Source organism: Amia ocellicauda, chromosome 15 (assembly GCF_036373705.1).
Source record: "Amia ocellicauda isolate fAmiCal2 chromosome 15, fAmiCal2.hap1, whole genome shotgun sequence".
NCBI lineage: Eukaryota > Metazoa > Chordata > Actinopteri > Amiiformes > Amiidae > Amia > Amia ocellicauda.
The window spans coordinates 22920186-22936555 of record NC_089864.1 but is presented as its reverse complement, the minus strand read 5'-3'; the positions used below and the strand labels follow the sequence as shown (position 1 = coordinate 22936555).

The 16370-nt window shown below is 39.0% G+C and overlaps 1 protein-coding gene across 1 annotated transcript in view; it reads left to right on the top strand.

The window, feature by feature from the left end:
* LOC136771698 (UPF0606 protein KIAA1549) overlaps nucleotides 1-13517 on the top strand; it is a 77890-nt gene extending 64373 nt beyond the window's left edge. Inside the window, exons 16-20 of the mRNA XM_066724169.1 lie at nucleotides 1148-1486; nucleotides 3271-3323; nucleotides 5722-5870; nucleotides 6188-6345; nucleotides 6701-13517. Of these exons, the coding sequence (XP_066580266.1) occupies nucleotides 1148-1486; nucleotides 3271-3323; nucleotides 5722-5870; nucleotides 6188-6345; nucleotides 6701-6949 (948 nt within the window). The 3' untranslated portion in view covers nucleotides 6950-13517. The remainder of the gene's footprint in view (nucleotides 1-1147; nucleotides 1487-3270; nucleotides 3324-5721; nucleotides 5871-6187; nucleotides 6346-6700) is intronic.
* Nucleotides 13518-16370: the final 2853 nt, after the last annotated feature.

Below are 16370 nucleotides of genomic sequence, written 5' to 3'. Positions count from 1 at the left end.
AGGTAACTTTTCACGGCTTGGGAAGAAGGGTGAATTTTGTCCAGTTAATCGTATTAAAAGTTATACTGGTTACGTTCTTGAACATTTAAAGTAAAAACATCAGAAACTGAGCTGAATGTTGTACATGTTTGGTTTTATGTAAAAAAATGAGAGCATCTTTTCAGTGCCTTTCAGTGTCTGTCACATTTGAGCTCAAGAATGCTCCTTATGGTATGCTCATATATTTTTAATATATGTTTAAATATGTATAGTGTTTTATAAATATATCAGAAGTATAGGACAAATATAGCACACCTTGTAAAAATATGGGCTGCTCAAAGTTATATACATCTAACACTGTAGCACCAAGGAACCACGATAGAAAGCATTTGTCTAACTCCAGCTAGTGGGATTTTGAAATACTGCTTCAGTGCAAATGTCAATAAATCAATGCTGTAGAATCACACACTGGAAGATTAACTAAAACAGGGCCCCATGGAAAATCACACAATTGCACATTTCCAGACTTACATCTGCACTTTCCAGGAAGTCAGAGCAATGTATTTTATATATGCAGACCATCTGAATAATACAAATGCAGGGTGTGATCTGTTTGTGTGTCTTTGAATGGCTGCACGAGAGCCAGAGCTACAGGGAAGCTTACCTGGCGCACATCCCTCTATAGTTATGGAAGCCATTAATGAACTTAATTGAGTGTGCCAACTTTGCGTTTAGGAAAAGTGATGATTCTGCAGAACTTGGGACAACTTTCAAAGCACAGATGGGGAATAACAGAGGAGCAATTTATCTTCCATAGTTATTCAATTTGCTTTACACAATTACAAGAACTTGCTGCAGTGTTTACAATTGTCTTATTTTGTGAAAATATTGCCAGCTCATCATAACACTTCACCCTACAATAATCTGCCTGTTCTTTTACACCAGTCAGGAAAGAATAGTATATTTAGAAAAAATATACCACTTTAATACTTTTCTGAAACCCCAAGTCAAAACTTTGTCCCCTCTGCTTGCTACTTTCCTATAAATACAAAACAAAATAAGAGAAATATAATATCTGTGTCGATCTGGGAGCGTTCCTACAGTGCTGATGCCCACACAATGTGAAGTACTGTAGTTACCTCACTGTCTGCCTGTGTGGCCCCCTCAGTCGGACCCTGACCAGCCTCCCGAGCCCCGGAGCCCCTCTCCTCAAGACAACGAGGTCTTCGCCGGCTCCCCGCCCCCAGGCCACGCACCGCCTCCGCCTTCCTACGTCCCCCCTCAGCCCTCCATCGAGGAGGCCCGGCAGCAGATGCACTCCCTCCTGGATGACGCCTTTGCTCTGGTGGCGCCCACTTCCCAGGGCAGCAACGCTGGCATAACTCTGCCCGGAGTGACCTCAGGGCCGCCCAGTTCCAGCCCCCCTCCCCGGACCTCCAGGGGAGTGGGCACGGGCCAGTGGGGCTCCCCCTACACCCCTGCTCAGGGACTCAGCCCATTCTCTGCAGTAAGTTGGTTCGGATTGGGTAAGAACGTCTCATCTTGCTGCTCACCAGCTGCAACTTATTGTTCAAGATCAGTCTCTCTGTTGCTGTGGCGCAATGATCTGCACTTAAAAGCAAAAAAAGTTAATTTCTTCCAGTGTTTTGCATTCGCTTTGGTTTATTTTAAGATCAGTAAAGCATTTCTCTGAGCTGTGGGTAATTTTAAACTCATTTGCCTTGGCTCGAGAGTCCTTTCTTTGATTGTCAAAGTCACTGCTGTGGCTGTCTGCATTCCTTTTATAATTCTATAATTAAATGTGTTTCATTAGGAGAGGATAAGTACCTCACCAGCCATTTATCTTTAGATTTTTTTATAGTTCACATCAGTTGTCACATATTTAACACAAGCACAGCTAATTAAGAAAGAGTTTTGCAGCCTTACAAATTATTTTAATGTCAGGACACCTTAAACACTCACCTTTAAGTCTGTACCTCCAAGTATAGCATTTTAAAGCTGTTTTTAGTCCTATTAAAGTTTTCTAAGAGGTTTAGTTTTTAATTTTAAAAACATGAACTAGTCCAAACCTCTCAATAAGAAAATGTAATTACTTTAATGGCAGATTGGTTTTGCTGGATTTACTCATAGAATATTACTTCTACATTAACAGTTTTTGTTAATATGAAATAATCACAATAAAACAAACGTCAAAAAAACTATGAAAATATAAAAGCATGGAGGTACCATTGATTGACATTGCCATATGCATTGTTAATTGTTAATTCTGCATTCTTTAGAGAAAATTAAGAAAGCAACCGATTCTATTACAATGCTAATAAATCTTCTCTGGCTCTGTTTTGACACTAGCAGCTGATTTTGAACGCAAGCACTGCCCGTATCAGGCTGATACCATATAACTGTTTGTCTCTTGGGGACAGAAAAATGTGAAAATCCTGACTTTTTGAGAGGCCTATTCAGAAACCAATTTAATGAGGTCTGGTGAGCTCAAGCATATGCGCTTTAAATGGATGCAGTTAGCACACGGTATAACCAGAGATAAATGGATAGACCAGATAATAAAATGGATAGAACCGATCGTGTGCAGAACAGGGAGGTCAATCACTGCGGTACATGTAGCGGATGTTGATAAGGCTATGCAAGAGAGGACAGAAGAATTGCGCTTTGAATTCCTGGACCTGGATTTGTGAGCATTTCCCATAGCCTTCATAGACCTGCCCCAGTGACCAGGACTGGCTTTTTCCCATCTCTGAGATCAGTGTCTGGAGACTCATGTCGCTGTGGTGTCTCAGCCATGGAGATGGGTGAATGGCACTGCAGCTGAAGTCTAATTAAGTGTTTTTGGTTTTTTTGCCCGTAACGCAAGCTGGCTGAGGAAGCAGGTGTTTACAGCCGCGCGGGGAGCCCCATTTACAGGAAGCGTTGTTGGCAGGGACTGACATGTCAGCTTTCCAGCTCCGGCAGCATTTGCTCTGAAACTGATAGTTGACATGCCACACGACAGCGGGAGCAGAAACAGCGACTGGATTGCAGAATATGCAAAGAACACATTCAATAACAGATAACTGCAGCCTGCATAATATACAGATTGTGAAAAGCTAAAGATATAAGAACATAAGAAAGTTTACAAACGAGAGGAGGCCATTCACCCCATCATGCTCGTTTGGTGTCCATTAATAACTAAGTGATCCAAGGATCCTATCTAGTCTATTTTAATATGCTGCATTGGTTCTCGTTTTGTGGTTTATGTACATGATTGTGTAGTAATAATTGTTTTGTTTATTTTTGTAGAGGTATGCTGAATTGGGAATGTCTCCCCCCTCAGTCCCAGGATTACTACAAAGGTAAACACAGATATTTCAGATAGAGGGAATAGGATTGGTAATTTTCTTGTTTGTCTGCTGTATCTTTCTCTCGATCTATACATTTACCTGTCTCAATCTGTCTGTCTGTTTGTATATATTGTTAGTGATGAGATGCTACAACAGTCTTTGGATGGTGATTTAGGATCACTTAAATTACAGGACGTCCCCGAGCTCTACTGGTTGGTGGGGTCTGTTCTTTTTATAATATTCTTGTGTCCTTCTGCCATGTTCACGGAAAAATGCTCAGAATTAAGTCACTGCATGTTTGCATGAGGTCTTCTACTGGTTTCTTTCAAACTGCAGACATATTGGCACCCCCTGTCTAAATTCTATCAACTGGAAACTTTCCTTGGACTCATTAGGATGAATAATATATTATTGCTTCATATTCAAATATTGATATAAAAATTTCCTTTATAATATGACAGATATCAGAAATATTTGACATTTCAGATACAAAGCCTTTATCAACTGTAATCCGAACATTATGCACCACGTGTTTAAATAAATCTGGCATATACACTCAGGTGATTAAATTGAATGGAGCCAATCGCATTAAAGGCATTGATATAGTCTTCTCTTCAACTGCAATGTATAATTAACAATGTAAAAGTACAGCTAATCCCAAAGGACACAGTGAAGTGGAAATCAATAAAAACATAAGCCCACAGGTAGCTATTATGAATGTTAAACAGGTCAGATTCACTGGAGCATCCCTAATAATTCAAATATTGATAATTCTAGAAAGGGTTGAAGGTCCAGCTCTTGGTTTAGTCCACAAGGAAACACAGTATCTAAATAATGAATCCACTGTAATGTAAAAAGCAGGTTTACATTTAAAATGTGGATGAAAAAGCAAAATCACAGGGAAATTGTGACCCATGCTGTTTACAGCACCTTAGAGTTGCGCGACACATTCATCACCAAGACCAAAGCAAATGTTCTAGCTGGCCCTTCTTTACCCAGGTTATTGAATCACTCCGGTCTACGGCCATTCATCTCCTTATATGAGCTGTGTTGGCAGAAGGTCCTGCCTTTTGCATGCTTTCCAATAGATTTACATTGCAAGAAAAACATATATAACACATCTGTTTGTGCATTTCATAAGCCTCGTATTTGCATTAAAAACATTTCATGTCTGATATTGAAACTGTCAATGATTTATCAACACCGGCAGGTGAGAATGAATGGCTTCAGGCAAACTCCTGGCCACATAGTTATTTCTTTGTGTTAAAGTAATGGCATTGCTAGAAAAACATCAAACTTATTTTTCAGGTCACGAACCTTAATCATTAACACATTTGTTACTGAAGTAGCAGAGGCTGAAATTTCTGAAACATTGCTTGTTCATGTTTTGTACAGTGTTGTACTTTCATGGGTAAAGTTTTTTTTATTCAATCCACCACCAGTAACTTTGATGTTTTTCCATATTATTTTCAAAATGGTATGTTTTATAGTAATGTAGTTTTAATACATTATTTTGCTCAATTTGTAACCTCTTTGTTTTGCCTTAAATATTACACTTCTTAGTTGCCTAAATTAGTTCCTTTTACTTTTGTTATAACTATATATTTTTTAGACACAAATGGTCTCTGACATGGCCTGTGCTTAAGAGTATGTGGCTATAAATAATTCCCATCATAAATTATGATCTGATTTCAAGTTTCATATTCACTGCTTCAATAAGCTTTGATGTTCTGGAATCTGGATTTCTGAAGCTCTTAGTGAAGCAAATTAACATCAGATGTGTAGCGGCTGAACCACGCAAACACAAATTATGAAGGCTGAACTTTTAAGATCTCTCCCAGTGTTTTCCACATTAAGACCAGTGGTCTGTACAAGAGAGGAAGTTGTCAGCGGGGAGGCAGTTAGACTTGCCTACCACTTGTGCTTGTCCCAGTCCTGCAGTGCCTCACTGTGTCTCATTACAAGCTGATGCACTACATGTTTACTTTTTTCTCTTAACTTTATCTGCAATCTTCTCTTCTTTGTCAACTGGTACATGAAAAGCGACTTATTCGAATAAAGCTGCAGTGGCATTCTGATAATTGGTTGAGTGTAGATCAAGGTTTAAAATGTACAGAAACCAAAACTTTTTTGTTTTGACCCCTATATTCAAATGTTTCACAATTCATTCAATGTTCTTTTTTTACTTTGTTTCAATACAGTTTGTGTGTCCTTGTTTTCTTATGTTTACATACATATTTAAACAATGGCTTTCATGGCCAGTAATGACATGGACACTGAGATGGCATGGACACAAGAATGATTTTAAAACAATTATTGAAAGCTTATTTGACATATCTAAAATTAAGAGTGACTTAATTGGGATGGCTGGTGACCTGAGGACTGTTGTGCGTTGTGTGTCCCTCTCCAGGCAGGGCCTCGGATCGGGTTATCTTCAGTCTGGGGAGCAGGGGCGGCCCGATCTGAGCCACCAGAACGAAGGCCTGTACTCCAGCAGAGGGGTATACAATGAAGAGCTGCCTTCTTCGGCCCGACCTCGGCCTGTTGGAGGCACTACAGGTATTCATTAAACCAGACCTGGTAACACCTTGTATACACAAATATGTTGAATTAGCTGATTTCATGTTTTTTGGTCAGGAACAATCTTCAAAATTTGACTGTACAGTTATAAAACAGAAATTATAGCCATTGTTTAAGTACTTTTCAACTTTTTCCCTGGTCAACTGATTTTTTGAAACACAGATCGCATTTGGTCTTAATTTCAAAGTTGTAAGCTATGTCGCCCTGCAGTTTAACTGACGCAGGATATAAACCCATGCCTTGAGATGTCAGGTGGGTCTTGACCGCTCTTGCTCTGCTGTCTTGTGTGTGCGTAGGTGCCCAGCTTCACCACCTGACACAGGTGGGTCTGTCGAGCCGGATCAGCGCTTACCCCGGGGTGGGGAGAGCCGTGCCCAGCCCGTCCGGGAGCTCCGGCTGGGCGCCCTATCGCTCTGACGAGGAGTACGCCAGGGCCAGTCACAACAGGGATGCTGTGAGTCCTCTGGGAGCTTCTTGCTGCTGACACATGTCGCCATACGCCAATCTGAAAGAAACTAAAAAACATATTATACTAAAATATTAACTATTATATTAGATGCCTTTCATTTATTGTTTAATATCTTTTTTAAAGCATAGACAAGAGAAACTATTTAATCTCAGGGATCTGAGCCATTCAATAAACCCCTGTAGTTTTCACTAACATGGTTGATTTCAATCCCAAAACCCTTCATGAAATACTCTCCCATAAAACATAGCTGCCCTTATTTGAATGTAGAATTTGCATTCACAAATAGTATATGAACTGTCTGAAACACATTTTCATGAAAGCCTGTTTGTCCTGACTCCAGGTACTGGGATTCCCTGACTACTCCTCGTCCTCGGTGTTCCAGATGCCCAGGACGTCCCTCCGGGAGCCCTCTGCGCCCCCCGCCCACCTGCAGCACAGCACACCGGAGTCCCCCGGCACTGGGTTCCCCTCGGCCCCCCCGGAGGAGCCGGCCCCCAGCCACTCCTCTGCCTCCCTCATCAAAGCAATTCGAGAGGAACTCATGCGTCTCTCGCAGAAACAGTCGGCCGTGCAGAGCTTTCACAGTTGAAACCCTCCTCTCAGCGCCCCCCCAGGAGCATCACTGAGCCATCGCCCCCCCGCCCCCCCTCACTCACCAAAAGCAATGCTTCCCATGGAAGTGGCCCCACAGCAGTAACAGAGCCCTCCCCTGAAGATTAGGACTCCCTGTTGGCCGTGCTGGAGCCAAAGTATGATTTACTAAGTGGTGACTAACAAGAGGTAGCAGCACCCTGGTGAGTGTTATGTTGTGGCTGTTCTGTAGCACCATTGGGTCCCAACGTGCTTTGACACCCCACCTAGGCTTTATTTTGATAGATGTTCCGTCATATAAATGAGCAGTTTGGCAGCAGTAGACCAGTTTCACCCTGTTAACCACCCAGACCTCGATGCCAGGCCCTGGGGGGAAGGTCTGCTGCCAAGGCCTGGTCAAGCTGCGTTCCTGTGTATCTCTTTCTTTAGTCATTTGTCTAATGAACGTCCCAGCAAATGAAACTGCACAGAAGCAGGTTTTAAATTAAACTAATTCCTTACAGAAAGTTTTTATTTCCCTCCCTGGTTTTATCACAACTCTGCAAACTGGACATTTTACTTTCACTATTTATTCCCCTTATTATTTGAATGTTTTTTTTAACTATTTAAAAACTACAGTTTTTGTTGAAGTGCTTCCTTGAAACGCCGCATCTTTTCATCTTCCTAACTTCTTCTGGTGCTAAAGTTGAGCTCCATGCGTCCCGTCATGTACAACATTTTGCCTTCTGTTGTTCATGAGTGGGTCCGGTCTTAATACAACATAGGAGTCCTACAACTGAAACACTCTTACACTTCTTTCATGTCCCATCATGAGGCAGTCTCTGTTAGATACTTCAGACAGCACAAGCCTTCAGATTGTCCACAGTATTATTTGCAGCACAATACGTGTCGTCAATATTCAGGAAGCAGAAACTGTAAAACTTCAGACTGGGCTGTTTTTCCTGGGAAATGTAGGTTTAATGATGCCAATATGTGCCGTATGATGGAAAGATTGGCAACAGTACTTACCACATGTGGAGGTAAACCTGCATCTCTGCGGCAGTTTTGCATTCGTTTTGTGTGGTGTCGGTGTTATTTTCCTTGGATAACTTAACCCATGCAGCGTTTGTGCGTAGTTCCTTTCAATGAAGGGGGATGGGGGTGGGTGTCTGTGCAAGATGAGTGAGTTTCGAAGGAAGGAGCTCTGTAATCTGAAATGTAAAAAAACAAACAAATCTCAGTGTTAAATCCTGAAATCCCACAAAATCAGTACCTGAATTCTACCATTTACTGCATGAACAATTTCTCTTTCAGCACATTAGGTAGAGTGTGAGAATGGTTGACTTTGTAACTGCGATGGCCACAGAATGTTGTTGTTTTTCATTGGATGGTTTTTCACTGGTTGTCCATATAAGGCCTTTTGGGTAAATAGACCTCTATGACCTCAAGTGAAAGAAATTCAGAGGCCTGCATTGTATTCAAAAGCCATGCTCTCTTCAAGACACACATCCTGAATGAAACATTTTTCAGGCATATCAAAGAGTCTACACCCAGAAGCCTTGCACTCCAGAGAAAAATGGTCAAAGAAACACCCAAAGGTATTGGAGTTTGTTCTTCTTGTCCATCTCAGAGAAATGGTTGGAAACAGGAGAGCACTGACTTCCGGACTGCATCAGAATTAAAGCTGACTTCTTGCAGATCTTTAACCAGAAAACACAGCCGATGAGTTGTTTTTTAAAAGGTGTTTTGTATTTCAGCGGAAAACAAATTTTATTTTAGTCTACCTTGAGCAGGAGTTTTACCATTGTTTTTAAATCATGTTGCAGAGTTTGCCATTAAGTAAGAGAAAAAGCAGGTGTAGATTATCGACAGTAGGATTTGGAGTAAAGCATTTTAGTTGGGGAACCCGTAGTATGAATAGATCAATTGAAAATGACCAGACAGAAAAATGGACAGCTATCAGTATTATAGAAGGACTAGTACAGTGACCTTGAAATCTGGACTTTAAGGGCCAAAACACTTCTGCTTCATAATCATATTCAACCTGAGCCCTTAATTAGTTAATTGAAGTAATTTATTCACCTGTAGAGACCTATAAAACCTGTTGGTCCTCGAGGACTAGATTTCAGAATTCACTAAACTCAGTTTGATGTTTCTTCTCCCAGTTCCTTGTGTGTCTCTATTTCTCTCCTTCAAGTGCCCATTTTCCTCTCAAATGGTTGTCTACAGTGCTACAGTAAGAAGATGGGTTTTGATAGCTTCTAGGCTTGCCTTCCAAAGCTCGCCTTATTTTGAAGCCTCTTAACTGTGAGTCAGCATCTTCAGGTAATATTTGCAAAGAACAGTCATATAACCCATGTGTTAGTTCAATGCTGCATCAGATAGGACTGTACAGTGAAGACAGCAGACAAGGTTGTGAATGCTTTGGGCTTTTCAAATTGATGTCTAAACTAGGCAGCAATACTAGGTTTTCTGTCAGGATAGCTTTTTAAAACAAACAAATTGAGTTTACTAAAACTGCTGCACCAAAATAAATGTATTTTGTTTGTGTTGGTTCTCTTATGTTTTCATGAACTGCTCAGTGATAATCTGAACCATTTTAAATGGCCCTGAAAGATCAGCTAATTCTGGGAGCTTGTTTCATGTTCCTTTATCCATCGCTCCAGTGTGTGAACTACAATTATTGTTAAACTGAAATCAAATCAGTTGGACGCAGGGGATCTCAAATGTGTGATTGTTCTGGAGACACAGGGCAAAGTTCTCCCTTAAAGGTCTGACCAAAGTAAACGATCTGTCACCTGAGTTGGCTCATTTCACTGACTTTTCCTCATCTCTGTGGGAATGTTTTGAATCTAATAAAGTTTTGTAGATGTTGAACAGTTGATAGTATTTAAAATAAAAACTAAAAAGAAACAAAAACATGACTTAAAATCCCATTTGTTGATGACGACATCAGTAACTGATTCATAATGTTAGTTTTCAATGTGGTGTGGCATCGCAGAGGTTTTTGGTCATTTCTAAAGCTGTGAAGGGAATTGGATTTTTCAGCAGAACTGGGTGGCATAATGGTAGCATCATTGAACACAAGCGTGACAAAAGGTCTGAAGGAGAAAAAAAACGCTTAAGCTTTAAAGACACAATTAGCTATCTACCATGCATTTGGTACAAATCCTTAGCCCAGTATGTGCCTTATAATTTTACCACACCTGTGCAAGTCTTTTCAGATGGTTTGCCATTCGTTTTCCCCTACAATTAATGAAACACACCTGAAGGTTGACTGAAAATGTTTAGATACTAATTTGTTCTAATAGTAGTTGGTAAATCTAATGTGTCAGTACTGTTATTCACAACTGTTCAGCACACGGCAGTCATTCTACCACCTAACAGATCCTTTGTTTCTTTATATTGTTTTTTTTTCTTGTATGTTTGTAAAATTGACTTGTTTGTATGTTTGTTTTTGTGGAGGACAAAAAAAAGGTTGGCAGGTCCAACTCATGGGTGGTTTAACAAACTGCATGTTTTATGACTATTAGGTTTTGATTATTTACAATGTGTGTTGTTGTGCATGTCATTAATAAATACTAAAAACATTAAAAACAATAATGAAAACCAAGCTCGGAGGTGAGTCATGTAGCAATTGATTTGAATCCCGCTGTCCAAAAACATCAGTAAATGATTGAATAAAATAAATTATTAAAAAAATAAAAATAAAGCTTAATTGGTCAGTTTAGTATCTTACTTCCTCTATAACAGAAGCCTTCATCACAAAAAAATGTAGATCCTTGAATTCACCATATTACTATTATTGTTATTATCTATTAATTTGTCTTTTCCGTGGCCTACATATTGCACTTGGTATTTATCTGCTGCTGAAAACCTGGAAGAGTTGTATTATCTTAAGGTGTAATTCTTAGTTATCTGTCTTGAATTAAATACATTTACACTGTCTAACATTGCCAAAACTAAATTTTAAATTAATGTCACAGTGAGGAGCATTAATTGAACTTCAGTTGTTACTGTTATTTCCCTCATAACATTTTGTTCCCCAGAAATTCTCTGGGCTGAACTACTGATAGTTACGAGATTCATTTTATAGTTTGTGTGAGTTACTAACCCAATAGAAGCCCCTTTTGGGAAATGTTCATCAAAATGTATTTTTGTAAACTTTGGAAGTCATATGTTTAAAACTGGTGAAGGCGTTCTCAATAACAAGAAAATAAAATTAAATAATAATACTGAGACCATGAAGTATAATAAGAATCACTAAAATATTTTTGGTGTATTTATACTGCCCATATTCAAAACTCTGATTACAACTTTTAAGGTACTTATGATTAAGAATCCACCAAAAAGTTTTCTTCATGAAAAGCAAAAGCATGAGGAGATTGTGATATCATTTAATACTGTGTTGTTTTATGTTGTTTGTTTCATCCCAGTTCCCACTCTTTAATTACATTGTTTCGCAAAGACATTAGTTTAAACAACAAAAAAAGAACAGGTTATAGTGTAAACGTGATCTGGAGGATGTAGAATACTAGGGTTGGAAGCCAGTCTAGTTAAGCTAATTATTACATTTTGTAAACCTTTTTTGTGATTTTAAATAAAAGTAATTCAACATACAGTACCTATACATTAGTTCAATTTGTATTCAATAAGCAAGACATGCAAAAAGCTGAATTTGGCTAAATTGGCCCATGTATTCAGGTGTTAACTCTCAGCCACTGAAACCTATGACACTTTTGTACAGGACTCTCTATCCCCGATTCTGCCCACTTACAGGTTCTCCTGTTTTTCATTCCAACCGTTGAGTTCTGAGATACATTCATGTCATTTATGTCAAGATTAAGATGATTTCGGAAGCCACTGTCTGTGCACTAGCAGTATTTGCCATCTAAAAACATGGACTGGAAATGGCATCCCTATTGAGTAATAAGGTATTCAATGCATTACATAATAAAGCAAACTAAGTAACAGCTCATGTGGCCGAGGCCAGTGTACATTGCAAGCAGCATTGTCAGCACAAATTGAGTGCATATTGCAGTTCAGATTTTCTTATTCTCTCTCAACCTTTATCTAATTGTATTTTCTTAGAACTACGGCTGAAAATCACATTTCAATCATGTTGTTGTATTACTGGATCAAAGATCACACAGTGGGGAAGTGAGTGAGTGATGTGTGTCCAGGATCTGTTGAAGAAAACATTACAAATAGAAACTGAAAAACTTTGTGAACAAATCTGTTTTTTAAAGCTTGGCACTCACTATACATCCTAATAGTTATTTAATTATTGATTGAGGGGTACAGTAATGAAATTAGTTCTCTGAAGGATGCCAGGGGTAAACAGCACTGTTGGCAAGCCAACGTATTACAGCCTTGTCATTACAGTACAGCTTGTGTTAGAAGTAGGCATATTGAACTAAAACATCTGGAGATTCCACTTACTAACACTAATAGGGTGAAACTTGATTTCAGTTTTTGTGGTTCCCCAAGCCAGTATATGAGCCATTGTCTCAACTGCACAGGTAAACAATTAGACAACTGATGTTTTTTTTTTCACTAAACATTACATGAAAACATTAGTCTTATTTAGCAAATAACCAGTTCATTTAAGGTTTTAAATAAGTTAGCAGTTGGGATACAAACCATAAAAGAGTAGTGTCCATGTGATCACTGTGAAGGCCTGGTTTCATTTGTAACCAAGAGTCAGAAACGCAAAGGAAACCACTCAGTCCTGATTATTGGGTGCTTGGTATGAACCTCATTGATTGAGTGGAGTGAAAGCCTGAGTAATCTGACGTGCTCCCTGTTTGATAGACCACACATTTACTTAACAACCTCAGCCAGCCATACAGAAAGGCCTGGCAAAGCTCTAGCCAAATGCAGTTTGTAGGGGCTTGGGAGAGCGAGAGAGAGAGAGAGACCAAGATCTTAGCAGTAATAGATTAACCTGTGGAAAGGTTATTTCGTTTTGCACTGAAATTGTTAGGATGATGAATTGGAAACCTTCAGAACTGTATTTGTACAGACAAGAAGCTAAAGAACAATGCAATCTGTCGGCCTTCTAAGAGTGAAGGTCTGGTTCCAGAACAGCAGTCTCCCTTTATTCACTGGTTCATTGAATTGCCTATTTTAATGGGGGGAAATTTTGTTAATAAAGAAAACAAAGAATATATAAACATACATACAGGAAACATGAGGGTTTAGGTACTGAAATTGCCACATAAGTGAGCAGGTTATTAGTGATTTAAAAAAACAGAAGCAATGTACAGGTTTGAATATAGCTATGAGTATTGGAATACATGCAGTTTTTAAATCCTGAATCTGCCCTGTTTTACCATAGGTGGTTCTCCGCAAACTTTCATTGCAAATCCTGGTGCTTCACATTTTATACTTAAAAAAAATAAAAATAAAGTGAAACCTCGTCTTTTGCTCTAATGCTCATCTTAGTCTTTGGTCTTTGGTAAGGAAGTCTTCAGACTGAACCTTCATGTTTTACACCAGAATATTTTTCCATTTGTTGTACGCAAGTTATCTGTTGTGTAAATGAAACTGTAAAATAAAGTATGTGGTTCTCTTCAGTTTTTCAATCTGTCTGTGTTGCATTTCTTGCTAAAATCTTTCCAAATCTCTCACTCTAGAAAATGTACTGAAGGTATTTCCTCATTTTTATCTGGGTAACCGTGTACTATTTTATCAATGAATTTGGAGATTTCAACAGACGTTTGGGAGCCCCCCAGTGGATTGTCGTTTGTTGATGTTTGTGTGATTTATGACACAGAAGTCTGCTTGCGGCATTTGATATTGTTTTTCACCAGTTCAAGTGGGGAAGACATTTGAGGGTTTTTAATTGGTTTTGACTCAAAGGAGGACATTGTTGCTGAGTTGGCCCAACCTGTTCTGCTGGTTTTACTCCTCCTGCTCTCTGCCTGCATTGTTTTCCTGAGAGCTGCAAAGCATTCATTTGTCAACAACTGGAGTCAACTACTGGAATTCAGAGACGCAAAAGTCAGGAGTGGGGGGGGTTTCAGGCAGGGTATGTACTCTATGTAAACTATTTAATTTGAATTTGTTTGCAAATTGTGATGTTTTGCAAAGTTTGTTTTGCTTTCTTTATGAAATGCAAACAATATGGAATGAATAAGTGAATGAATGACGACTCATTCGTCAGTCGATCTAAGATTTTCTTGAGATGCATATTATTTTATATGTTTTGGCTGGGATGTGGGATTGGCAGTCCAAAAGCTTGGCTCCTGTCTCAAAAAATGTAAATGAGCATTTAGGTAGAATAAAGTGCATACTGCATGATTCAGCATGCAGCCATCTGTACCAACCAATTAAACGCCTTTGCCGTGCCTATAAGTCATACAATAAGCACAACATCCTTTAAAAAGTGGTTATCTAAACCTCAAATTTTCAAAATAAATGTGCTGACACAATGTAATTTGGCAACTTGAAGGTAAACAATGTTCCCCAGGAAGAACATTAGTATGTTTTGAAATTCCACTGCATGGTTGTTGTTGTTGTGTAGGAGGCACAATGTCTGGAAAGGTAGTGTGTTTCTTTGCTCTGTGGTGAATGTGGGGTGTGCAATTAGCATATGCTGGCTGTTTAATTGGTGAACGGGTTGGGTGGTGCAGGTCCATTGTAATTGGTCATTAACAAAATGCTAAGGAGTACAAGGGGTTAACTTGCTTCGAATCCAGGTTGGGGTTGGTCTTAAATGACGGTGGCATATTTTAAAATAGTTCAAAATATGTCAGCTGTTTTGCCCCAGGTTTGAGTAAATTGAATCGTATTTACTGCTAATAGAATATGTAAAGCAAGATGAGCCCTCCCTTGCAGTACAAGGCGAAGACTAGATGTACATGAAAAGGTGATGTCATTATAACATTGTGCCCTTAGCAACAACCGCAGAATGCTGAAGTGGGGCCAAAACCCTTTTCTCCACAATGACAGAAAACTATAAGATATAATAATTTACTTAACATACATACTTCATCATGTAATCAACACAGCATTGGAAGCAGGTACAGTACCAAGTAATAATAATCAGTAACAGTCAATTCTGTCACGGTTGTTTTGCCAAATATACTGATAGCACAGCACTGTGTTATACTCTATCCTTGTTACATCCATGCAGGGTATTTATAGTCATTTACAGCTACTGCTGGGATTCACTCCAAAGATAAAAGCCTCCAACACACAGCAGCTGAATTATTCAAATGCTTTACCTGTGTTTGCCCAAACGAGTCATGCCTTAACACTCCAGGGACTGAAGAGATGACAAACGGCTGTGATTGGGTTGTGGTTGGCAGGTCTCATCTCGATGAACGGGAATCACACAGGTGAATATAACAAATGCATTTCAAATATCTTGGAAACAACCCCATTCTTTAAATGAGATACATTCATGTTTTTATATGTAAATACCTGATCATTCCCTGGAATTAAAACCACTGTGTTTATTCCTATTGAAACTGATTAAGAACTCGTTATTTGTATTCTGTTTTTTTAGTAACTCTGGAGCTTCTAAGAGGCCTGGGAATAGTTTTCCTATATGTACCAAACAACAACAATAATAATCACCGCTACAATGATTTATAACAAATATGCATAAGTCCTAAGAAAACTGTAAGTCGCCATGGGTAAGTGCATAAATAAATAATAATAACGATGACAATACAAGGCATAAGACTCATATTTATGTAGAGATCAGGGGAATAAGGTTTCTCCTTAACACAATAAGGTGTGTTCACAAATTAGATCCCTGTATATGGGAGTGTCTCAGTTGGAAGCCGTCCCTCTAATCCCTTACAGCCCACTTCAGCCACTAATTAATGCTTTTGGAGACTGTTTCAACACTGACATTGAACAACTTGCAGTAGAAACAGAAGTTGAAGCAATATATATATTGGATTCACTGCCTTCACTGCAAAGCCAAATTGGTCAGGTTGCCATTTCTGTAAAATACAAGCATCATTACAATATAATACTTAGAGGAATACAATTTTCTTGTTTGATATTTCAGTGTATTGGTATCAAATGCCCACGTTCATGGAGTGAATGCATTGCCTTGACACCGAGATGAGCGCCACAGTCCAGAGAAAGCACCTAGTGAGCGCCATTTACTTAGAGGACCTCAACCAGGAGCCAAATGAAACTCCAACTGATAACAGAGGTAGAGGGACTATTCAATCCTGTATTGTACAGGAGGTATTTTGCAAGGAATAAAGGTAGCAGTTTTGTGAAATAGTTATTTATCATCTTTTTAAAATAAAAACGTATCTTTAAGATTTCAAGACCCTTCTCAATGTACAGGGCCTCTATGTTCCAAAACTTAAATGAAACAATGTTATTCAGTGATCCATTAAGCTGAATGAATACTTTAACTATATATACAGCTCTGGAAAAAATTAAGAGCTCAATTGATTGATTGATTG